The sequence below is a fragment of the Tupaia chinensis genome, unplaced genomic scaffold, assembly GCF_000334495.1.
Source record: "Tupaia chinensis unplaced genomic scaffold, TupChi_1.0 Scaffold000555_1, whole genome shotgun sequence".
In the NCBI taxonomy this organism is placed as follows: domain Eukaryota; kingdom Metazoa; phylum Chordata; class Mammalia; order Scandentia; family Tupaiidae; genus Tupaia; species Tupaia belangeri.
Genome location: NW_006160067.1, coordinates 2785863 through 2812342, shown reverse-complemented (window position 1 = coordinate 2812342; position 26480 = coordinate 2785863). Strand labels below are relative to the sequence as shown.

Here is a 26480-nt window from a genome sequence, read left to right as displayed (position 1 = left end):
ATGGAAAAAAAAAAAATTACGGGGATTGTGCCTTTTTTTTTTTTTTTTTTTTTTTTGGAGAGGTTTTTTCATTACAGGGCGCGTGCGCTTGCCAGACAGACAGAGAGAGACATAGAGACAGACAGAAAGCGAGAAATCATCCCTCAGGGGAGATGGTAACACTGCAATCCCTTCTCCTCCATTTTCCTCTCGAGATCTTGGGCACGCACGCACACATGCCCTGTGTGAGTTTTAAGCCACCGGGTCTGGGACACGAACCGCGGTCGACTATGTGGGAGTCCAGCGACATAGCCACTACGCTAACTGCTGGTTCCCCTGATCACTTCTTGAAGCAGAATAATGTTCTTCATTTCAAAACTAAAGATCGCAACCATTTTTCTCAGTCATGTTCAACACATTGTGTGTATTAAGAGACCTTAGGTTCCAAACAGTCTAATTTACATTATGTGAATGGGTGTCATAGGTTTAAGAAAGTAATTAACAAAGACATTTTAAAGGGACTGTCAGAATATTCCCAATGAAATCACAGTACCTAAGGGCATCTACCACATCTTTCCAGGCATAGGCGTACATTTACAATCTCTGAAACTTTCAGTAAATTTTTATATTCCATGGTAAGAAAAAGAGGTTCTAATTTTTTGTGACTGTTGCTAAGAGAACGGATACCAATTTATCTCATGTCACTAATTTCAGGGAGCCTACAAAAGTAGCCACCCCATCAAAACCCATGGGCCTCAGAATAACAGGCACCTGCTGTACGAGCGCTGGGCACGCTGGGGCATGTGGTATAAGCATCAGCCCCTGGATTTAATCAGGTACTACGGCTGGGTTGGTAATGGGAGACACATTATGCTGTGTTGTTATCATTCCTTTAGTCTTGGAAGCGTTTCTTCTACCTACCCAATGATCTACACCAATAAAGAGGCAATCTAGACAGGAGAAATTCCTGTAGAAATCTTCTGTAAAAGGAATCTAATGCAGAGGGTTGGCTACATTGAGGATGAAAGAACTGAGAAGTCACACAGGTATTTTAAGGCAACCAGAGTTTAGTAATAGCAGAAAATCACTAACATCTCTATGTGTGGAGAGAAAATGGAATAATGTGCATTGCTGGTTGAATTCCTGGGCCATTGGGCAGGAGCTGTACCATGCTAGAGTTCTTATGGAAGTGAAAATGGGGAGTGAGACCATGGAGGAGGCACAATCGCCATGGAGGAAGCCCCGAGAAAGACCAAGACAGGTGAAAAGGTCCTGGCTTATCCCTTCCTTTCAATGTGAGTCTTTCAGTACTTTCTGCCCCAACCTAATCAAAAGTAATTCACAATGGGTCACAGATGGCGCAGTGGCTACATTGCTGGACTCCTGCATGACTGACCACAGTTCAAGTCCCAGACACAGTGGCTTGAAAAATCATTTTGGGCACATGTGTGTCCATGCCCAAAATCCTGGGAGGAAAATGGAGGAGAGGGGACTGTGGCATAGTCCTCCACCCTGGAGTAATTTCTTACTTTTCCTCTCTCTGTCTCTACCTATATCTCTGTCTTTCTGTCTCTCTGGTGAGTGCACGCACCTTAAGGCCAGAAGCTCGTGATCAAAACAAAGAAAAGCAAAATATGGATCTGAGCCCAGCATAGCATCTATGTATTGTATATATTCATCAACAAAGATTGAGTATCTATTACAGGAAGTATATTCTAGTGACTAAGTGCCTTTCACTGGATTTAGTCTTGAAATACTGTTGCATTCATAATTTATGTAATTTATTTTGATGGAGGATAATTTGCTTTTTCATTTTTGAAACCATGAAATATACATTAACAAGGACTTAATCAAGTGCCTAGCTAACTATAGATATGCATAGAACTAAGAAAAAGGAGCATTCTCATGATTAAGTTACATACATGGATACTTTGAACTGTTTGTTGACTATAAATATCAAGAATAACAAAACTCTACTAGACAGTACCACAGGAAGAAAATGATAGAACACTTGTTCTAGGTGTTCTGTTGCCAACAACAGAAAATACCTGAGACTGTGTAATATATAAAAATAGTTTTATTCAGTTCATGATTTGGAGGTCTAAGGCCCAAGGGTCATGTCTGGCTGCATTACAGGGCAGAGGGCAGGAGCTCATACACTGTGTCCCTGTCTCTGTCTCTGTTCCAGTCTCATTTCATCTCCCTATAAACCACCAGGGTTCAATCATGAGGGCATCACCCTGATGACCATAATCTTAATCTTCTCCCAAAGGCCTTACCTTTGACAAAATAGTGTATTAAATTTTCACCTTCTTAACCATCCCCCCAAAATCTAAACACATGGATTGAAGGGGAGACATATTGAAACCATGGCAACATTGAAAGGGGTCCTTGAAGTGAATTTAATAAAATATTAGGTCATTGAAAAAGTCATGATATATTTTTTTGTTTTTGTTTTTATGCAGAAGTATGTCATGACTTTTCTTATGACTCTATAACTGTATATGGAAATGTGAACCAGGTCTAAAGGAGCCAGAAAGGATGATGAAGTTCACATTGGTTAACAAAAGCTGGAACTGGTCATCTAACCTAGACCTGAAAGGATAAGGGGAGGGAGAAGTTGGCAGAATCTGTCAAAACGTGCAGCCGTTGGATAGGTGGAGACCACCTTGCACAAGCTCCCTTTAGCCAGAAAGTGGCTGCAGCTGGGCCATGACTGGGGTAATAATACCCAGCATCCTTGATCTTGCCCTGTGATCTCCCCCAGTGCCCTCCATTGGCCAACAAGCCCATTGGGAAGCCAGAAGAAGATAGGAGCAGAGGGAATTCAGCCTGTAGAGAGAACCTCCTGGGGCCCAAACCGAAAGCAAGTGGTGGAGTGTGCATCTCAAGACAAACTCTACATAGATAGTATCAGACTCTCTTCATTTTAAGCAGCGAGTATACAGCTATTTCCAACATCAAATAATTTTTAATTCTGATTCTGTCAATAATGACATATTCTCAGATTCTAATCTATGCAGGTAAAGGAATTATTATTTGGAGGCAAATAATAATTCTGAACTCAGGGAGATATACTGGTTTATAAAGCTATGTTTATTAGGAATAAAAAAGAACTTAGAGTTTTAAAACCAGTATTTCAGTGTCAATAATCACTCTTACCTACCTTAATTCCCTTGAAATAAGGTCCTCCACAGTCATCGATGTTGTTACAAATGATCAGATTTCCTTCTTTCCAAAGGCTAAATAGTATCCTATTGTATGTATGAGCCATATTTGCTTTATCCATCCAACACAGAAAGTCAAATATCACATGCTGTTACTTATGTGTAGGGTCGAAAAAGGTAGAACTCATAGAAGCAGAGAGTGGAATGGCAGTTACCAGGGCTGCAGGTGGGATGGAGATGGAGACCAGGAGGATGTTGGAAATAGGATACAAATTTTCAGTAAGGTAGGAGGAATAATTCAAGAGATCTACTGTGCAACATGGCAGCTATAGTTAATAATAAATAATGCATTATTTTCTTGCAATTGCCAAGAGGGTGGGATTTAAGTGTTCTCACAACAAAAAATAGTATATATGTGAGGATATGCATATTTTCTTTAGTTTGACTTAGACATTACACAGCATATACCTTTTTTTTTTCGGGGGGGAAGGGGAGAGGTTTTTGCTATAGGTTGTGTTCACTTTCCAGGAAGACAGAAACAGAGAGACATAAAACGAGAAATCACCTCCCAAGGGGGATGACCACACTGCAATCCCTTTTCCTCTATTCTCCTCTCAGGGTCTTGGGCACCCACACACACTCACCCAGCATGAGTTTAAGCCACCGGGTTCGAGACTCGTACCACTGTCAACTACATGGGAGTCCAGCAACACAGCCTTTATGCCAACTGCTGGTCCCAGTGTACACCTATTTTAAAAAATCATCTTGTGCATGATAAATACATACAATCTTTGTCAATTAAAGACATAAAAACAGAAACAGTTACTCTTATTTATAGAAGATGCTGATAATGCTTCAGGTAATTTCAGCAAGCAGCCATTATTTTCAATACGTAGGATTATTCAGCTATTACTGCCATAGCTTTGACTGATGAAAGATCAATATTCCTTACAGAAATCATATATTGAGAGTGGCTAAAGGAGGGGAGGCATGGAAAAGGTGAAAGTTATGAAAGGGTACAGACAGCATTTCGACAGGTTCCTGCCTACTACACACTTACCATTACCACAGTTGAGGTGGCAGTGAACAGTGAATCAGACGTGCAATCTCGTGCTCAGAATTTAGTACAAGGTTCAAATGGTCTGCAACCAGCTGGGATATTTTCTGAAAACCTGTGGCTTTTTAATTATTGAAAGTAAGTTGATCTGAAGATCACACAAGGTGGAAGACGTGACTCTTACTGTGTGGCTGCTTAGCTGCACTGAGAGGAGGAGGATGACCTGGTTGGGTTTTTACATAATTTGGTGATAGAGGTCAGAGACCTACAGGCAGACCCAATGTCCTGCCCCTTACTGAGCAAGGCAGTTCCTTACACTTGAAAGGAAAGGACTGTCCATTCATTGTTCTTTTTATTAAACTATTTTGGGGCATGTGTTTGTGGTTTTTCCCATTTTAAGAATAAATTCAAACATCAGTAGCCAAGGCCTATTTTAGTTTTGATCTATTTTTTTCTATGGAAAATATATGAAACTAGAATAAGCACATTTAAAAATCATCAGCCACCCAAGCTGCTTAACAAAATATCTGTGTGACATTTATTTTAAAATGCTTCACAATAGGCATCTAAGAGATTTACATTTATTTTTTTATTTTTTAAGAACTTCTTCTATGAGAGAGAGGGAAACTCACCCTCACTGGGGTCTTGATGGCATGATCCACACCCAGCCTGCAGCCAGCCCCAGGGTGGCAAGCACATGCCCAGCACACTCGGGGAGCTCTTCAGACCTGAGAGACCTGAAACCTTCCAATGTGGGTCATCGTCACAGAGAATCCATTTTTAGTGTTGTGCCACCATCTGGCCCCAGGGATTTACATTTAAAGACAAAGTCATAAAATGAAATAATTCTCTCTAAGACCATGAGTTTTAATATTTGGCCATTTCAGCAGCAGAATCCTATCATCAAGTGGCATCATCAAATGATATGTCACTTGGGACATTAGTTTAAAAAACAGTTTAAAGAGAGTTGCTACAGCAGCCCCTCTTCCTCCTTCTGCTGTCAGGGCTTTGCTAGACTCTAAGGAACACTCAGAGATCCCAGAGGATTGTGAGTACCTGTGTTCTAGGTCAGGGGCATTTTTATCAGTCTTCTATGTCTAGAATTGGCTTCTTCGTCTGAATCATATCCCAAATTTGCTGTGACTTAGATGATTATAGTCCAGTCTAATAGTGTTACTGCTTTGTTTAACCTTCAACAATGAATATTTTTCTAAAAATAATTATTTAATTTATTTATTCATTCATTTATTTTTTAATTTGACCAAGGTAGGGGGAAGTGAGAAAGCAAACCACCAGGTCCGGGACTTGAACTGTGGTTGGCCATGTGGGAGTGTCCAGCGCCTTAACCACTATTCCACCTGCTGATCCTAGCAATGTATATATATTTTTAATTTTGCTATAGGGCATGTATGCTCACCAGAGAGAGACAGTGTGACAGAGAGAGTGGGAAAATGAGAAAGCACCCTTTATAGGGAATGTTCATGTCACAATCTCTTCTCCTCCATTTCTCCTATTTTGGGGAATATGGGGCACACATGCATGTGCACCCAAGTTTTTTTCCCCGAAGTCTCCAGGTCTGGACTCCAACTATACAGTCACCCATTTGGAAGCAAGCTGCTTTAACCACCATGTTGTGGGCTGACCCAATGTATAATTTACATCTCAGGGTGATGCAGTCTATAAACAGGTTGGTTTGGGCAGACCTTTTTCATCATTGTTATAAAGCTGTTCCATTGTGTTTGCAACATGTGCTGAAATCCCTGCTCCAACCTACAGAGGAAGACATCTTTAAAAGAGCAAGTGATATATTGCAAAGCCTAGTAATATAATAAACTCAAAACTCAAAGCAAAATGTTATCATTGTATAAGAAATAAATAGGTTGGCATGTTAAGAGAGCCAGATTCCACATGGCCAACTTGTCAATTCCTAGCCCCATCAGCTTGAGAGACACAACAGGTGCATATACATGTCTTATATTGCTTCTCTCAGGAAGCATTCTATGATTCCTACTCCAGCTGTGGTCAGAAAATGGAAGGGGGCGAAGGCATTTTTCTGTGTTTCCAAAGTGAGGGAACAGCATAAACCAGGAAAAGCACTGTGGGCTCCCAAAGCCGCAGAGTTGGACCTTATTTAGGAAGACAAGACTTAAGGTGCAGTTTGTTCCTAGCATGAGGATGTGGGGCCAATGGGTGCAGATAGGCAGTGGAACCTAGCCTGTTCTCTGAATATACCCAGAGGCAACACCTTCTCCTATTTTCACAGAGGTCATATGATTTAATGTAGTTCGGTGATGTGGAGAATGAAGAGATACAGCTTTATAAGCAATATTAAGAAGTCTGGCAGGGAAGCCAATGATGTGGTGGTTTAGGCAGCTGGATCCCATATGGCCGACCGAGTAGTTCAAGCCCCAGACTGGACAGCTTGAGAACCACACTAGGCACATGTGTGTGCCTGCCCAAAATCCCAAAAGGAGGGAGAGATGGGGGAGGAAGGATTGTGACACTGCAATTTCCTATGGGGGCTACTTTTCTCACTCCCTCTTGCTCTACCCCTGACTCTTTCTGACAAGCACATGCAACCTTTGGCAAAAATTAAAACAAAAAACAAAAAACCAAACAAAAAACAGTTTGACACAAAAGTAAATACACTTGACAAAATTGCCCCTATAATGGAAATGTTTAAAAATAAACAATGCCAGGACCATCATATGGCATAATGGTTACATTGCTGGACTCCCATGTAGTCGTATATAGTTAGAGTCACAGACCTGGTGGCTTAAAATTCACGCCAGGCACATATGTGTGCGTGCCCAAGATCCTGAAAGGAGAAAGGAAGAGAAGAGACTGTGGTGTGACCATCTCCCCTCAGGGGTGATTTCTCGCTTTCTGTATCTCTCTTTCTCTGTCTCTCCAGCAAGCACATGCACCCTATAACAAAAACATCTCTCTAAAAAAATAATAAATGAATAAAAAACAATACCACCATTATTAGTTTTATTAGCAAGCAGGAATATTAGATTTTACGGATGGAGCTGAAGGGCACTGAGCTGGTAGCATCGTGTTTTCATGTATAGTGCTGACTAGTGCGACATCGTCATATGTACTGTTGCATATGTTTTATTTGTTTTCATTTAAGCCGAAGATTTGCTTTCTGATGCAGGCTGTACTTCGGAGAGAAGATTGGACTGTACTTTGCATGGCTGGGATGGTACACGGGAATGCTGATTCCAGCTGCGGTCGTTGGCTTGTGTGTTTTCTTCTATGGGCTACTTACGATGAATACAAGTCAAGTAAGGTAAGCTGTGAAGATGCATGTTCAATTAATCAACCTGACTTCTCCGTGGGCAAATGCCTAGTGATAATCTGACTACTATAATTCAACTTATTTTTCATTTTTGTTTGTGTCTTGGTGTAAAGGAAGCACTATAAAAGGATCATATAACACTTGTATATGCAAATTATCTTGGATAAATTCCAAGGGTATTTATCCTAAATTTCTCTTTCAAGTATATCTTTCATAATAATTCAAAAATTCAAGACAGTTTTATATCTTATATATATATTTGCATAGCATTTGGTAGTCTAGAATGTCCTCTCAATATATTAATTCAAATTATTACAATAGCTTTAATTTTTATACAATTTATAATTTGTAAGATCCTTTTAAATTCATAGTTTAATTTGCTATAACTTCACAATCTCCCTTGGAGATATATATCTCATTTTGCAAATGAGGGAACCAAATAACTTAAAGATCTAAACAAAATACTTATACCCCGCAAATTCTACTCTAGGAAGATTTCTCTCCTGAGTACAGGACAGAACATAAAGTAGTTTCTACTTTGATATTACCCTCTAGAGGAAGAGATGTTTATAAATTTTATTCAGCATGAACTTAAAAATATGAAGATGGTAACAAAATAATATTTGACAAAAGTTAAACTTCAAACATTTGTTCAAAAATGAAATTAAAGTATGAGTTTATTTTGGTGAAAAAAATTTGAAATCCACACACAGGTTGTCATAATATTCATCTTCCATGAACTTTTTGTGAAGCTCCTTCATATATCAGAATAGTGATGTGTCCATTAAAGTTCAAGTGAGTTCTGATTTAGAAATAGGAACAATGACTAATTATTTAGCAAAGACAAGAATCATCCTAGCACTGAAGAATCCTCTTGCCAGCATGTTCAAGTTAACATATCATAGGTGTATCATCAAGTTCAACCTCACATGATCCAAAATTCGGAAAAACATCTCACCTCCCTGAATGCTCAGTACTTCCTTCTCTTTGGTCTGCCTTGTCAACATGACTTGGCTCCCTGGTAGTAACTACGACAGCTAATGCTACTGATATATTCTTTATAGAATCATGTAAATTAGTGTCTTTGAATTATATATATATATATATTCATATTCAAACTTATACATAGAATATTTTGCCTAAAACAAATACCTTCTCTGTCCTACAATTGCATTTGTTCAATAACCCAGTTCCTTCATTTGGTACCTCAGCGTCCTCTTGTTCATCATGAAGTACAAATGATAGCATACTTTTGTACATTACTAAAAAAATAATGAAAAACCTGCTGCTCAAAAGCACTTCACTGGGGCCAGCAGGTGACATAGTGGTTAAGGCACTGGACTCCCACAAGCCCTACCATGATTCAAGTCCTGGATGTGATGACCCGAAAATCATACCATTTGCGTGTGTGTGGTGTGTGTGTGTGTGGGTGTGTGTGTGTGTGTACCCAAAATTCCAGGAGGAGATTGAAGGAGAAGGGATTGTGGGATGACCATCTCCCCTGGGGGATGATTTCTCACTTTCCCTCTCCCTGTCTTTCTCCAGCAAGCACACATACCCTATGGCAAAAACTTACTAAAAACATTTTTTTTAAAGAAAGTCCTTCATCCACTCCCAGGTTTATTGCAGAGTTTTGCACACTCTCTACCACTTTAGGTGGCAGTATCTTCCTGAAAAGCTTCTGATCACTGAAAATATTCATCCCCTTTGAGGCATTTTTCTGTGTTCTTGAGTTAGTAATCTCTGGGGCTCAGAGGAGAGGTTATATTTTAAATTATAGTGTCTTGAAAAGAACAAAAAAAAACACTCTTAAAAATTAATTAATTTTTTTTTCTTTTTTTGGAGAGGTTTTTATTTTTTTGCTCTAGGGCGCATACACTCGCTAGACAGACAGAGAGACAGAAAGCGAGAAATCACCCCCCAGGGGGGATGGCCACGCCTCAATCTCCTCTCCTCCACTCTCCTCTTGGGATCTTAGGCACGCATGCACACGCACCCGGCGTGAGTTTAAGCCACCGGGTCCGGGACTCGAACCGCGGTCGACTACGTATGAGTCCAGCAACATAGCCATTACGCTAACTGCTGGTCCCAATTAATAAATATTTTTAAATGACTCTTCAACAGCTACTATTCAAATTGGCTCCATGGAGGACATATCAACAAAGTTTTACCATGTGGTATAGACTCCTTCTTTCACCCCTACCAAACTGAAAATGAACAAAAATGGAATAAAAGGAATAGATTTGCTCTTCTTATTGGTTTGTGTGCCAATGAAGTAGATTAGACTTTTTTTGATTGAGATAAATATTCTCTAACCTTTGGTACCAGGAGTATTTTACAAGGTCTTAGTCAACTATTTCCTTCCGTACTTTACAGCATTATGTTAGTGCTAGTTCTGTCACCGTAATTAAGATCCTGTCAGACTTTCTTTTCTAAACTGAGGTAAGCAGCACTGAATAGCTTGACTCTCAGAACCTGGGGACTGAAATTTTCCATTCAAGGTGTCAGACATAGCTGAGTTGTAGGTGTTATCCTGGTGGGCGAGGGTAGGGGGTCGGGAGGAGAAAGCTAGGCATTTGTTTCATGCTCATTTATGTTTTGTATTATTTTATTAAGTTCTTTTTTGTTTACTTCAGGTTGGCAAAATGTTAAATGCTACAGATGTAGATCTGTTTATTATGTTTCTACCATTTATGTCCAAACTAAATTAAGATTGTATTTCTTAAATGCTCTGTAGTTCATTGTAAGAATCAAGTTTAAATTCCTGTATGTACACATAGATGCGTATATTTCCAAGTACGTGCTGGTCTTACAAGGCTACATGTGCTTAGATCTGAGTCTGGGCAATGACTTATCAAAGGAATTTGCGAAGGAACAAGCAGGTGCACGTGACCTACCTCTTGATCCCTGAGATTCAGGACCAGAGCCAAAAGCAGAATCTCCAACTCCCTGCTTCCTTCCTGCCTTTTGGCATCAGAACTCCTCAAGAAATGTACATGCCTTCATTATTAACTAGCTTTTCAAAAGCAATTTGCTTTTTTTTTTTTTAAAAAAAAGAGTTATTTAATTTTTTTTTTTAATTTGCTAAAGGGCAGATGTGCTCACCAGAAAGAGAGAGAAAGTGAGAAAGCAAGCCGCCAGGACCAGGACTCAAGCCACAGTCAAACATTTGGGAGTCCAGCCCCTTAACCACCATGCCACCTGCTGGTCCCAAAGCTATTGCTTTTCATAGGGTCTCTCAGGTCATCTCTTGACACTGAACTTAGCGGTTAGGGTTTCATCCATCAGGTGCTTAGGAGTGTACCAGACACACTGTCAGTGCTCCTTATCTAATAACCCAGTTGCATAATAACCCCACCTAGAGATGAAGACGTTGATCTTCGAAGGGGTAAATGACTTAGTCAAAGTAACATATCCAGGAAGTGGTCAGCTAAATTTTCAAACCACATCTAATTCTTTATTGCTTAATTATCACTGTGAGAATATTTAACGTGAGGGAGGCCTGTCTGCTTAACTGATCTGTGGGCTGTAGGGACAAGGTTGCACAGCAGAGCTCTGGACTTAACTCACCTCATAGAAACAACCCTGTATAACCATTGGAAGCATCACTTCACTCCCCTCAGACTGTGGCAGCCACAGTGGTGCTCCCTGTGTGTTAAGAGTTTGACTATTTTAAGTACCACACAGGAATAGAATCATGAAGTATTATTTCTTCTCTGCCTTATTTCAGTTCATGTAATATCTTCCAGGTTCACCATGTTGTCACATTTGGCAGGATTTCTTTCTTTTTAAAGGCTGAATAATATTTCATTGTGGGTCTGTATATCACATTTTCATTATTCATTCATTAGTCAAGAGACATTTGGATTGTTTCTATATTTGGATTTTTTTTTAAATAATCTTACAATGTTCATGGGAGTGCAGATAGCTTTTCAAGATCATGATTTAATTTCTTTTGCATATATATCCAGAAATACAATTGTTAGATTACACAAAAGTCTTATTTTTAATTTAATTTTATTTTTGAGAGGTTTTTGCTATAGGGTGTGTACGCTCATTGGAGAAACAGAGACAGAGAGAAAGAGAGAAATCACTCCCCAGGGGGGATGGCCATGCCGCAATCCCTTCTCCATTCTCCTCTCAGGATTTTGGGCATGTACACACGTGCACCCAGTGTGAGTTTCATACTGCCTGGTCTGTAACTTGAACTATGGTCAGCCATGTGGGAGTCCAGCACCTTGACCACTATGCCACCTGCTGCCCCCCCTTATTTTTAATTTTTTAAGGAACAGTTATACTGTTTTTTAGAGTGGAGTACCATTTTAGATTCCCACCAACCGTGTACAAAGATTCCCATTTATCCACATCCTCACTAACACTTATTTTCTGGGTTTTTGTTTGGTTTGTTCAGTTTTTTTGTTTGTTTTTAATCCTAACAGGGATGAAGTAATATTTCCTTGTATGTTTTGTTAATTCGTTTTTAGTTTTTTAAGCTGATTCATTTAGTTCTTCCATGAAAGACAGACAAACAAAGAAGGATAGAGAGACAGGTACCCCCAACAGGGTCCTCATCTTATTATTCCCCCCAGCCTCAGCCAGTCCAGCTCCTGGGCACACACACGTGCCCAGTGTACTCAGAGAGGTCTCAGGGCATAAAACTAGGATCTTTTCCGTGTGGAGCCAGTTTTGCCACCCCCATGCCACCTTTAGCCCTTCCCTGTGGTTATATTCACATTGCTCTGATGATTATATGATTACAAAGTCAGTGCTTTAGCCATGCTGCCAAAATGCTTTCCCTAAACCGGTGTTCACTTTTCCTTTCTCAGTGTACATTCTAAGTAGGTGTTTTCTATTCTGTGTTTTGTCATGCTGGCTAAGTTGGGAGAAGCAGGGCCCTGGAATGAATGGGTCCAAACATCTACTTTAAAATGGAAAAACTGCTCCTTATTTTATATATATACATACACACACACATACACACACACACACACACACACACACACACATATATATATATGCTTGTTTATCTATTTTCAGAGGCAGAGGGAACTCTTAACAGGGTCTTCATGCTGCTACCACCTCCCCAGCCCCACGGATAAGACACTGTTCAGATACACCCAGAAAGCAAGCCTGGCACCTTCCCATACAGCCAGCATTGCACAGTGGCTCCCCTACTGCCGGCCCGCAGTGGCTGTGGCGCCCTTGTCTTTTTTAAACTTCAAACATTTGTTCAAAAATGAAATTAAAGTATGAGTTTATTTTGGTGAAAAAAATTTGAAATCCACACACAGGTTGTCATAATATTCATCTTCCATGAACTTTTTGTGAAGCTCCTTCATATATCAGAATAGTGATGTGTCCATTAAAGTTCAAGTGAGTTCTGATTTAGAAATAGGAACAATGACTAATTATTTAGCAAAGACAAGAATCATCCTAGCACTGAAGAATCCTCTTGCCAGCATGTTCAAGTTAACATATCATAGGTGTATCATCAAGTTCAACCTCACATGATCCAAAATTCGGAAAAACATCTCACCTCCCTGAATGCTCAGTACTTCCTTCTCTTTGGTCTGCCTTGTCAACATGACTTGGCTCCCTGGTAGTAACTACGACAGCTAATGCTACTGATATATTCTTTATAGAATCATGTAAATTAGTGTCTTTGAATTATATATATATATATATTCATATTCCAACTTATACATAGAATATTTTGCCTAAAACAAATACCTTCTCTGTCCTACAATTGCATTTGTTCAATAACCCAGTTCCTTCATTTGGTACCTCAGCGTCCTCTTGTTCATCATGAAGTACAAATGATAGCATACTTTTGTACATTACTAAAAAAATAATGAAAAACCTGCTGCTCAAAAGCACTTCACTGGGGCCAGCAGGTGACATAGTGGTTAAGGCACTGGACTCCCACAAGCCCTACCATGATTCAAGTCCTGGATGTGATGACCCGAAAATCATACCATTTGCGTGTGTGTGTGTGTGTGTGTGTGTGTGTGTGTGTGTACCCAAAATTCCAGGAGGAGATTGAAGGAGAAGGGATTGTGGGATGACCATCTCCCCTGGGGGATGATTTCTCACTTTCCCTCTCCCTGTCTTTCTCCAGCAAGCACACATACCCTATGGCAAAAACTTACTAAAAACATTTTTTTTAAAGAAAGTCCTTCATCCACTCCCAGGTTTATTGCAGAGTTTTGCACACTCTCTACCACTTTAGGTGGCAGTATCTTCCTGAAAAGCTTCTGATCACTGAAAATATTCATCCCCTTTGAGGCATTTTTCTGTGTTCTTGAGTTAGTAATCTCTGGGGCTCAGAGGAGAGGTTATATTTTAAATTATAGTGTCTTGAAAAGAACAAAAAAAAACACTCTTAAAAATTAATTAATTTTTTTTTCTTTTTTTGGAGAGGTTTTTATTTTTTTGCTCTAGGGCGCATACACTCGCTAGACAGACAGAGAGAGACATAGAGACAGAAAGCGAGAAATCACCCCCGCAGGGAGGATGGCCACACTGCAATCCCTTCTCCTCCATTCTCCTCTTGGGATCTTAGGCACGCATGCACACGCACCCGGCGTGAGTTTAAGCCACCGGGTCCGGGACTCGAACCGCGGTCGACTACGTATGAGTCCAGCAACATAGCCATTACGCTAACTGCTGGTCCCAATTAATAAATATTTTTAAATGACTCTTCAACAGCTACTATTCAAATTGGCTCCATGGAGGACATATCAACAAAGTTTTACCATGTGGTATAGACTCCTTCTTTCACCCCTACCAAACTGAAAATGAACAAAAATGGAATAAAAGGAATAGATTTGCTCTTCTTATTGGTTTGTGTGCCAATGAAGTAGATTAGACTTTTTTTGATTGAGATAAATATTCTCTAACCTTTGGTACCAGGAGTATTTTACAAGGTCTTAGTCAACTATTTCCTTCCGTACTTTACAGCATTATGTTAGTGCTAGTTCTGTCACCGTAATTAAGATCCTGTCAGACTTTCTTTTCTAAACTGAGGTAAGCAGCACTGAATAGCTTGACTCTCAGAACCTGGGGACTGAAATTTTCCATTCAAGGTGTCAGACATAGCTGAGTTGTAGGTGTTATCCTGGTGGGCGAGGGTAGGGGGTCGGGAGGAGAAAGCTAGGCATTTGTTTCATGCTCATTTATGTTTTGTATTATTTTATTAAGTTCTTTTTTGTTTACTTCAGGTTGGCAAAATGTTAAATGCTACAGATGTAGATCTGTTTATTATGTTTCTACCATTTATGTCCAAACTAAATTAAGATTGTATTTCTTAAATGCTCTGTAGTTCATTGTAAGAATCAAGTTTAAATTCCTGTATGTACACATAGATGCGTATATTTCCAAGTACGTGCTGGTCTTACAAGGCTACATGTGCTTAGATCTGAGTCTGGGCAATGACTTATCAAAGGAATTTGCGAAGGAACAAGCAGGTGCACGTGACCTACCTCTTGATCCCTGAGATTCAGGACCAGAGCCAAAAGCAGAATCTCCAACTCCCTGCTTCCTTCCTGCCTTTTGGCATCAGAACTCCTCAAGAAATGTACATGCCTTCATTATTAACTAGCTTTTCAAAAGCAATTTGCTTTTTTTTTTTTTAAAAAAAAGAGTTATTTAATTTTTTTTTTTAATTTGCTAAAGGGCAGATGTGCTCACCAGAAAGAGAGAGAAAGTGAGAAAGCAAGCCGCCAGGACCAGGACTCAAGCCACAGTCAAACATTTGGGAGTCCAGCCCCTTAACCACCATGCCACCTGCTGGTCCCAAAGCTATTGCTTTTCATAGGGTCTCTCAGGTCATCTCTTGACACTGAACTTAGCGGTTAGGGTTTCATCCATCAGGTGCTTAGGAGTGTACCAGACACACTGTCAGTGCTCCTTATCTAATAACCCAGTTGCATAATAACCCCACCTAGAGATGAAGACGTTGATCTTCGAAGGGGTAAATGACTTAGTCAAAGTAACATATCCAGGAAGTGGTCAGCTAAATTTTCAAACCACATCTAATTCTTTATTGCTTAATTATCACTGTGAGAATATTTAACGTGAGGGAGGCCTGTCTGCTTAACTGATCTGTGGGCTGTAGGGACAAGGTTGCACAGCAGAGCTCTGGACTTAACTCACCTCATAGAAACAACCCTGTATAACCATTGGAAGCATCACTTCACTCCCCTCAGACTGTGGCAGCCACAGTGGTGCTCCCTGTGTGTTAAGAGTTTGACTATTTTAAGTACCACACAGGAATAGAATCATGAAGTATTATTTCTTCTCTGCCTTATTTCAGTTCATGTAATATCTTCCAGGTTCACCATGTTGTCACATTTGGCAGGATTTCTTTCTTTTTAAAGGCTGAATAATATTTCATTGTGGGTCTGTATATCACATTTTCATTATTCATTCATTAGTCAAGAGACATTTGGATTGTTTCTATATTTGGATTTTTTTTTAAATAATCTTACAATGTTCATGGGAGTGCAGATAGCTTTTCAAGATCATGATTTAATTTCTTTTGCATATATATCCAGAAATACAATTGTTAGATTACACAAAAGTCTTATTTTTAATTTAATTTTATTTTTGAGAGGTTTTTGCTATAGGGTGTGTACGCTCATTGGAGAAACAGAGACAGAGAGAAAGAGAGAAATCACTCCCCAGGGGGGATGGCCATGCCGCAATCCCTTCTCCATTCTCCTCTCAGGATTTTGGGCATGTACACACGTGCACCCAGTGTGAGTTTCATACTGCCTGGTCTGTAACTTGAACTATGGTCAGCCATGTGGGAGTCCAGCACCTTGACCACTATGCCACCTGCTGCCCCCCCTTATTTTTAATTTTTTAAGGAACAGTTATACTGTTTTTTAGAGTGGAGTACCATTTTAGATTCCCACCAACCGTGTACAAAGATTCCCATTTATCCACATCCTCACTAACACTTATTTTCTGGGTTTTTGTTTGGTTTGTTCAGTTTTTTTGTTTGTTTTTAATCCTAACAGGGATGAAGTAATATTTCCTTGTATGTTTTGTTAATTCGTTTTTAGTTTTTTAAGCTGATTCATTTAGTTCTTCCATGAAAGACAGACAAACAAAGAAGGATAGAGAGACAGGTACCCCCAACAGGGTCCTCATCTTATTATTCCCCCCAGCCTCAGCCAGTCCAGCTCCTGGGCACACACACGTGCCCAGTGTACTCAGAGAGGTCTCAGGGCATAAAACTAGGATCTTTTCCGTGTGGAGCCAGTTTTGCCACCCCCATGCCACCTTTAGCCCTTCCCTGTGGTTATATTCACATTGCTCTGATGATTATATGATTACAAAGTCAGTGCTTTAGCCATGCTGCCAAAATGCTTTCCCTAAACCGGTGTTCACTTTTCCTTTCTCAGTGTACATTCTAAGTAGGTGTTTTCTATTCTGTGTTTTGTCATGCTGGCTAAGTTGGGAGAAGCAGGGCCCTGGAATGAATGGGTCCAAACATCTACTTTAAAATGGAAAAACTGCTCCTTATTTTATATATATACATACACACACACATACACACACACACACACACACACACACACACATATATATATATGCTTGTTTATCTATTTTCAGAGGCAGAGGGAACTCTTAACAGGGTCTTCATGCTGCTACCACCTCCCCAGCCCCACGGATAAGACACTGTTCAGATACACCCAGAAAGCAAGCCTGGCACCTTCCCATACAGCCAGCATTGCACAGTGGCTCCCCTACTGCCGGCCCGCAGTGGCTGTGCCGCCATTGTCTTTTTATTTATTTGTTTGTTTTAATTTTTTACATTCATTCACTAAATTCATTCACTGAGCATAACCTCAGCATACAAAATGTGATTTCCCATCCAGAATACACTGCATAGTGGCTTTATCATACATGCTATCATTGACAAATAATTTTCCATTTCTGGTATATATATATATATATATATACACACACACACACACGCAGAAGAAAATCAGTAATGTTTTAGTCAAATGTCATAAGATTCTATTTCACTAGTTCAGTCTCATGTACTTAATCGATTTTCTGTTGTGGTCTGAGCTGCCTATTTAAATTCTGGAGCATAACATTCAACCTCAGACTGGTCCCTGTCATTAAGATGGCCATTTTCTTGTTGCCATTGAACTCTTATTTCTGTGTGTCTTTATTTAGATTCCTGGTATAGCACTCCCTTCAAAACTTCTTAGAGAGCTGATTTGGTGTTGGTAAATTCTTTCAGGTTTTGTTTATATGAGAATGTTCTTATCTTTTCTTCCTATATGAAGGATAATCTTGCTGGGTACCGTATTCTTGGTTGAAATTGTTTTTCCCTTAACACTTTTAATATATTTTCCCATTCTTTCCTTGCTTGCATTGTTTCCAGTGAGAGATCTACTGTTAGCCTGATGAGATATCCTTTGTAGGTAATGTGACATCTCTCTCTGCCAATATCAGTATCTTGTCTTTGTGGTTTTGGTCAATGTGGCTATAATGCGTCTTGGAGAAGATCTTCTTGGGTTGATTTTATTTGGGGTCCTTTGTATTTCTTGGGATGGGATCTTTGAATGCTTCTCTAGGTTTGGAAAGTTTTCTTCCAGGATTTCATGGGATAGATTATCAATGCCCTTATTAGTCTCTTCAACTTCTGGGATACCAATTATCTGGATGTTTGGATGTTTAATGGTATATAGTATTTCTAATTTGGGGTGCTATTTTCTCAGTCTTCATGTTGAATTTTTCTAGGCCAGTGATTCTGTCTTCTACATCTGAGATTTGCTCCTCTATGATCTAGTCTACTTTTAATACTCTCAAAGGAGATTTTGATTGCCTGTATTACAGCCTTCATCTCTGACAGCTCTGTTTGATTCTTTTTTATGAAGAGTCATCCGCTCTTTTCTCCATGTATTCTGGAGTTCATTTTCTCTCTTCCCTTTCATTTCTCTTAGCTTTGTCACTATGAATATTCTAAATTCTTTATCTGACATTGCTGTGAGTTCCATTGTACTGTCTGTGGATGAAGAGGAGTTATTCTTTTCCCTTGGGGGAGAGGAATTTTATTGCTTTCTCATTTTTCTTGTGCTCCTGTGGTGATTTCTGGTCATCTGATGAGTAGTGTGTTTCTTCCTAATTCTTGAAGTTCAATCTTAGTGTTCAGAGGCTTGCTGGAGGAGATGACCTGGAATCTCTCTTCTGTTCCATTTTTTACTCTTTGGGCAACAGATCCAGTGAGAATTGATGAATATTTTGACCATAATAGTAATCAGATGTTTGGATTCTGTTCACATAAATCACTCTAGACATTTGGTACTTGGAGGCTGAGCAACCAAGGGATGAAGTTAAAGGAAAAAAGAAAACAAGAGGAAAGAGAAACAATAATTAAAAAATGTTAAAAAGACAATAAAAATTTTTATATTTTAACTTTAACAGGCAAAAAATGAACAAATTAAGAGGCACAGGGAGACAGAGACAGATAAGACACACACACACATACAGAGAGAGAGAGAGATAGAGAGAGAAAAGGATGCAGACGTTGCCCTACCAATCTAGAAATTAATCTGGAGGGTGACACCTTAACCAAAGTTCTTCATTTTTGGTCCCTGAAAGCAATATTTCACAGCTGAAGTTCAGCAGCCATTTCAGAATGGGCCTGGGTTTGTGTCTCTACAGTCTAGAAATGAATCTGGAGGAGAAGACTCATAGGGCATCATGTTTCTTATTCCTGAGCCGTCATCCAGAAACTCTTGAGTTTTTCAAAACGTATGTTTCATCTGTTTCCTTCTAATTCCAATAGACATTCCAATTACCAGCAAGATGACGAATGTGAAAGTAAGAAAATTTTGATTTTTAGTCCCTGAAAGCAGAATTTGCTGCCATTGTCTGGGTAGCAATGATTACCTCTTTGGGATCAACCCTTTATATGTGATCTGGAAACAGATACACAAAGGAAAAGCAGTCCTTTACTGTCCAGCTCTGCAAAACAAATTAAGAAACTCAGGAAGCGCACTTTTGCTCCCTCTAGTGGTTAAGTAGTGACTCCACAGTCCAGAGCAGTCTGTGGGATACAAGGTCTATTTACATTATGAAAGCCTCAGTAAAGCCTAAGCCTGGCACTCTTCTTATACCCCCACACCCAAAGGGGTTATTATCCAAAAAGACATGTTTTAGTTCATGGTAAACAAGCTGTCTTGCTGCAAAAGGATTACAATTTTCACAACTTGACCCTCACCCTCTTTTCTTCCCAGTGATTTTGAGTTCACGATGTAAAGAGTAAGATATAACTAATCGTTTGCCTGCATTATTCTAAATGAACCAGTGTAAACTCTTAAGAAACAACTTGAAATCTCAAAAAGAGAGAGAGAGAGAAAAGAAGAAAGAAAGAAAGGTGTTACTCTCAAATCCCTTTATGTTAGGCTAAAATAAGGTGCTGTCAAAAACTTTAATATTTTTCATGGGATTTATCAAAGTTAAGCTTTGCGCAATTTACAAGAAATGAGTTTAATGGTACTGCTAGGGAAAATAGACCTGGTCTACCTGATGAGGTCCTTGGTGCTTTGGTAAATGTTGAGATGTTTGTTTTATCATTTAGAAGGAGGGAAAGTGAGGCATTTTTCTGTGTTCTTGAGTTAGTAATCTCTGGGGCTCAGAGGAGAGGTTATATTTTAAATTATAGTGTCTTGAAAAGAACAAAAAAAAACACTCTTAAAAATTAATTAATTTTTTTTTCTTTTTTTGGAGAGGTTTTTATTTTTTTGCTCTAGGGCGCATACACTCGCTAGACAGACAGAGAGACAGAAAGCGAGAAATCACCCCCCAGGGGGGATGGCCACGCCTCAATCTCCTCTCCTCCACTCTCCTCTTGGGATCTTAGGCACGCATGCACACGCACCCGGCGTGAGTTTAAGCCACCGGGTCCGGGACTCGAACCGCGGTCGACTACGTATGAGTCCAGCAACATAGCCATTACGCTAACTGCTGGTCCCAATTAATAAATATTTTTAAATGACTCTTCAACAGCTACTATTCAAATTGGCTCCATGGAGGACATATCAACAAAGTTTTACCATGTGGTATAGACTCCTTCTTTCACCCCTACCAAACTGAAAATGAACAAAAATGGAATAAAAGGAATAGATTTGCTCTTCTTATTGGTTTGTGTGCCAATGAAGTAGATTAGACTTTTTTTGATTGAGATAAATATTCTCTAACCTTTGGTACCAGGAGTATTTTACAAGGTCTTAGTCAACTATTTCCTTCCGTACTTTACAGCATTATGTTAGTGCTAGTTCTGTCACCGTAATTAAGATCCTGTCAGACTTTCTTTTCTAAACTGAGGTAAGCAGCACTGAATAGCTTGACTCTCAGAACCTGGGGACTGAAATTTTCCATTCAAGGTGTCAGACATAGCTGAGTTGTAGGTGTTATCCTGGTGGGCGAGGGTAGGGGGTCGGGAGGAGAAAGCTAGGCATTTGTTTCATGCTCATTTATGTTTTGTATTATTTTATTAAGTTCTTTTTTGTTTACTTCAGGTTGGCAAAATGTTAAATGCTACAGATGTAGATCTGTTTATTATGTTTCTACCATTTATGTCCAAACTAAATTAAGATTGTATTTCTTAAATGCTCTGTAGTTCATTGTAAGAATCAAGTTTAAATTCCTGTATGTACACATAGATGCGTATATTTCCAAGTACGTGCTGGTCTTACAAGGCTACATGTGCTTAGATCTGAGTCTGGGCAATGACTTATCAAAGGAATTTGCGAAGGAACAAGCAGGTGCACGTGACCTACCTCTTGATCCCTGAGATTCAGGACCAGAGCCAAAAGCAGAATCTCCAACTCCCTGCTTCCTTCCTGCCTTTTGGCATCAGAACTCCTCAAGAAATGTACATGCCTTCATTATTAACTAGCTTTTCAAAAGCAATTTGCTTTTTTTTTTTTTAAAAAAAAGAGTTATTTAATTTTTTTTTTTAATTTGCTAAAGGGCAGATGTGCTCACCAGAAAGAGAGAGAAAGTGAGAAAGCAAGCCGCCAGGACCAGGACTCAAGCCACAGTCAAACATTTGGGAGTCCAGCCCCTTAACCACCATGCCACCTGCTGGTCCCAAAGCTATTGCTTTTCATAGGGTCTCTCAGGTCATCTCTTGACACTGAACTTAGCGGTTAGGGTTTCATCCATCAGGTGCTTAGGAGTGTACCAGACACACTGTCAGTGCTCCTTATCTAATAACCCAGTTGCATAATAACCCCACCTAGAGATGAAGACGTTGATCTTCGAAGGGGTAAATGACTTAGTCAAAGTAACATATCCAGGAAGTGGTCAGCTAAATTTTCAAACCACATCTAATTCTTTATTGCTTAATTATCACTGTGAGAATATTTAACGTGAGGGAGGCCTGTCTGCTTAACTGATCTGTGGGCTGTAGGGACAAGGTTGCACAGCAGAGCTCTGGACTTAACTCACCTCATAGAAACAACCCTGTATAACCATTGGAAGCATCACTTCACTCCCCTCAGACTGTGGCAGCCACAGTGGTGCTCCCTGTGTGTTAAGAGTTTGACTATTTTAAGTACCACACAGGAATAGAATCATGAAGTATTATTTCTTCTCTGCCTTATTTCAGTTCATGTAATATCTTCCAGGTTCACCATGTTGTCACATTTGGCAGGATTTCTTTCTTTTTAAAGGCTGAATAATATTTCATTGTGGGTCTGTATATCACATTTTCATTATTCATTCATTAGTCAAGAGACATTTGGATTGTTTCTATATTTGGATTTTTTTTTAAATAATCTTACAATGTTCATGGGAGTGCAGATAGCTTTTCAAGATCATGATTTAATTTCTTTTGCATATATATCCAGAAATACAATTGTTAGATTACACAAAAGTCTTATTTTTAATTTAATTTTATTTTTGAGAGGTTTTTGCTATAGGGTGTGTACGCTCATTGGAGAAACAGAGACAGAGAGAAAGAGAGAAATCACTCCCCAGGGGGGATGGCCATGCCGCAATCCCTTCTCCATTCTCCTCTCAGGATTTTGGGCATGTACACACGTGCACCCAGTGTGAGTTTCATACTGCCTGGTCTGTAACTTGAACTATGGTCAGCCATGTGGGAGTCCAGCACCTTGACCACTATGCCACCTGCTGCCCCCCCTTATTTTTAATTTTTTAAGGAACAGTTATACTGTTTTTTAGAGTGGAGTACCATTTTAGATTCCCACCAACCGTGTACAAAGATTCCCATTTATCCACATCCTCACTAACACTTATTTTCTGGGTTTTTGTTTGGTTTGTTCAGTTTTTTTGTTTGTTTTTAATCCTAACAGGGATGAAGTAATATTTCCTTGTATGTTTTGTTAATTCGTTTTTAGTTTTTTAAGCTGATTCATTTAGTTCTTCCATGAAAGACAGACAAACAAAGAAGGATAGAGAGACAGGTACCCCCAACAGGGTCCTCATCTTATTATTCCCCCCAGCCTCAGCCAGTCCAGCTCCTGGGCACACACACGTGCCCAGTGTACTCAGAGAGGTCTCAGGGCATAAAACTAGGATCTTTTCCGTGTGGAGCCAGTTTTGCCACCCCCATGCCACCTTTAGCCCTTCCCTGTGGTTATATTCACATTGCTCTGATGATTATATGATTACAAAGTCAGTGCTTTAGCCATGCTGCCAAAATGCTTTCCCTAAACCGGTGTTCACTTTTCCTTTCTCAGTGTACATTCTAAGTAGGTGTTTTCTATTCTGTGTTTTGTCATGCTGGCTAAGTTGGGAGAAGCAGGGCCCTGGAATGAATGGGTCCAAACATCTACTTTAAAATGGAAAAACTGCTCCTTATTTTATATATATACATACACACACACATACACACACACACACACACACACACACACACATATATATATATGCTTGTTTATCTATTTTCAGAGGCAGAGGGAACTCTTAACAGGGTCTTCATGCTGCTACCACCTCCCCAGCCCCACGGATAAGACACTGTTCAGATACACCCAGAAAGCAAGCCTGGCACCTTCCCATACAGCCAGCATTGCACAGTGGCTCCCCTACTGCCGGCCCGCAGTGGCTGTGCCGCCATTGTCTTTTTATTTATTTGTTTGTTTTAATTTTTTACATTCATTCACTAAATTCATTCACTGAGCATAACCTCAGCATACAAAATGTGATTTCCCATCCAGAATACACTGCATAGTGGCTTTATCATACATGCTATCATTGACAAATAATTTTCCATTTCTGGTATATATATATATATATATATACACACACACACACACGCAGAAGAAAATCAGTAATGTTTTAGTCAAATGTCATAAGATTCTATTTCACTAGTTCAGTCTCATGTACTTAATCGATTTTCTGTTGTGGTCTGATCTTCCTATTTAAATTCTGGAGCATAACATTCAACCTCAGACTGGTCCCTGTCATTAAGATGGCCATTTTCTTGTTGCCATTGAACTCTTATTTCTGTGTGTCTTTATTTAGATTCCTGGTATAGCACTCCCTTCAAAACTTCTTAGAGAGCTGATTTGGTGTTGGTAAATTCTTTCAGGTTTTGTTTATATGAGAATGTTCTTATCTTTTCTTCCTATATGAAGGATAATCTTGCTGGGTACCGTATTCTTGGTTGAAATTGTTTTTCCCTTAACACTTTTAATATATTTTCCCATTCTTTCCTTGCTTGCATTGTTTCCAGTGAGAGATCTACTGTTAGCCTGATGAGATATCCTTTGTAGGTAATGTGACATCTCTCTCTGCCAATATCAGTATCTTGTCTTTGTGGTTTTGGTCAATGTGGCTATAATGCGTCTTGGAGAAGATCTTCTTGGGTTGATTTTATTTGGGGTCCTTTGTATTTCTTGGGATGGGATCTTTGAATGCTTCTCTAGGTTTGGAAAGTTTTCTTCCAGGATTTCATGGGATAGATTATCAATGCCCTTATTAGTCTCTTCAACTTCTGGGATACCAATTATCTGGATGTTTGGATGTTTAATGGTATATAGTATTTCTAATTTGGGGTGCTATTTTCTCAGTCTTCATGTTGAATTTTTCTAGGCCAGTGATTCTGTCTTCTACATCTGAGATTTGCTCCTCTATGATCTAGTCTACTTTTAATACTCTCAAAGGAGATTTTGATTGCCTGTATTACAGCCTTCATCTCTGACAGCTCTGTTTGATTCTTTTTTATGAAGAGTCATCCGCTCTTTTCTCCATGTATTCTGGAGTTCATTTTCTCTCTTCCCTTTCATTTCTCTTAGCTTTGTCACTATGAATATTCTAAATTCTTTATCTGACATTGCTGTGAGTTCCATTGTACTGTCTGTGGATGAAGAGGAGTTATTCTTTTCCCTTGGGGGAGAGGAATTTTATTGCTTTCTCATTTTTCTTGTGCTCCTGTGGTGATTTCTGGTCATCTGATGAGTAGTGTGTTTCTTCCTAATTCTTGAAGTTCAATCTTAGTGTTCAGAGGCTTGCTGGAGGAGATGACCTGGAATCTCTCTTCTGTTCCATTTTTTACTCTTTGGGCAACAGATCCAGTGAGAATTGATGAATATTTTGACCATAATAGTAATCAGATGTTTGGATTCTGTTCACATAAATCACTCTAGACATTTGGTACTTGGAGGCTGAGCAACCAAGGGATGAAGTTAAAGGAAAAAAGAAAACAAGAGGAAAGAGAAACAATAATTAAAAAATGTTAAAAAGACAATAAAAATTTTTATATTTTAACTTTAACAGGCAAAAAATGAACAAATTAAGAGGCACAGGGAGACAGAGACAGATAAGACACACACACACATACAGAGAGAGAGAGAGATAGAGAGAGAAAAGGATGCAGACGTTGCCCTACCAATCTAGAAATTAATCTGGAGGGTGACACCTTAACCAAAGTTCTTCATTTTTGGTCCCTGAAAGCAATATTTCACAGCTGAAGTTCAGCAGCCATTTCAGAATGGGCCTGGGTTTGTGTCTCTACAGTCTAGAAATGAATCTGGAGGAGAAGACTCATAGGGCATCATGTTTCATTGCTGAGCCGTCATCCAGAAACTCTTGAGTTTTTCAAAACGTATGTTTCATCTGTTTCCTTCTAATTCCAATAGACATTCCAATTACCAGCAAGATGACGAATGTGAAAGTAAGAAAATTTTGATTTTTAGTCCCTGAAAGCAGTATTTCACAGCTGAATTCAGTAGCCATCTCAGAATTTGCTGCCATTGTCTGGGTAGCAATGATTACCTCTTTGGGATCAACCCTTTATATGTGATCTGGAAACAGATACACAAAGGAAAAGCAGTCCTTTACTGTCCAGCTCTGCAAAACAAATTAAGAAACTCAGGAAGCGCACTTTTGCTCCCTCTAGTGGTTAAGTAGTGACTCCACAGTCCAGAGCAGTCTGTGGGATACAAGGTCTATTTACATTATGAAAGCCTCAGTAAAGCCTAAGCCTGGCACTCTTCTTATACCCCCACACCCAAAGGGGTTATTATCCAAAAAGACATGTTTTAGTTCATGGTAAACAAGCTGTCTTGCTGCAAAAGGATTACAATTTTCACAACTTGACCCTCACCCTCTTTTCTTCCCAGTGATTTTGAGTTCACGATGTAAAGAGTAAGATATAACTAATCGTTTGCCTGCATTATTCTAAATGAACCAGTGTAAACTCTTAAGAAACAACTTGAAATCTCAAAAAGAGAGAGAGAGAGAAAAGAAGAAAGAAAGAAAGGTGTTACTCTCAAATCCCTTTATGTTAGGCTAAAATAAGGTGCTGTCAAAAACTTTAATATTTTTCATGGGATTTATCAAAGTTAAGCTTTGCGCAATTTACAAGAAATGAGTTTAATGGTACTGCTAGGGAAAATAGACCTGGTCTACCTGATGAGGTCCTTGGTGCTTTGGTAAATGTTGAGATGTTTGTTTTATCATTTAGAAGGAGGGA

The 26480-nt window shown here is 39.4% G+C and overlaps 1 protein-coding gene across 1 annotated transcript in view; it reads left to right on the top strand.

Annotated features, from left to right (window-relative positions):
• ANO3 (anoctamin 3) overlaps positions 1–26480 on the top strand; it is a 201450-nt gene that overhangs the window by 80007 nt on the left and 94963 nt on the right. The window contains exons 8-9 of the mRNA XM_027775367.1: positions 694–815; positions 7364–7498. Coding sequence (XP_027631168.1) covers positions 694–815; positions 7364–7498 — 257 coding nt within the window. The remainder of the gene's footprint in view (positions 1–693; positions 816–7363; positions 7499–26480) is intronic.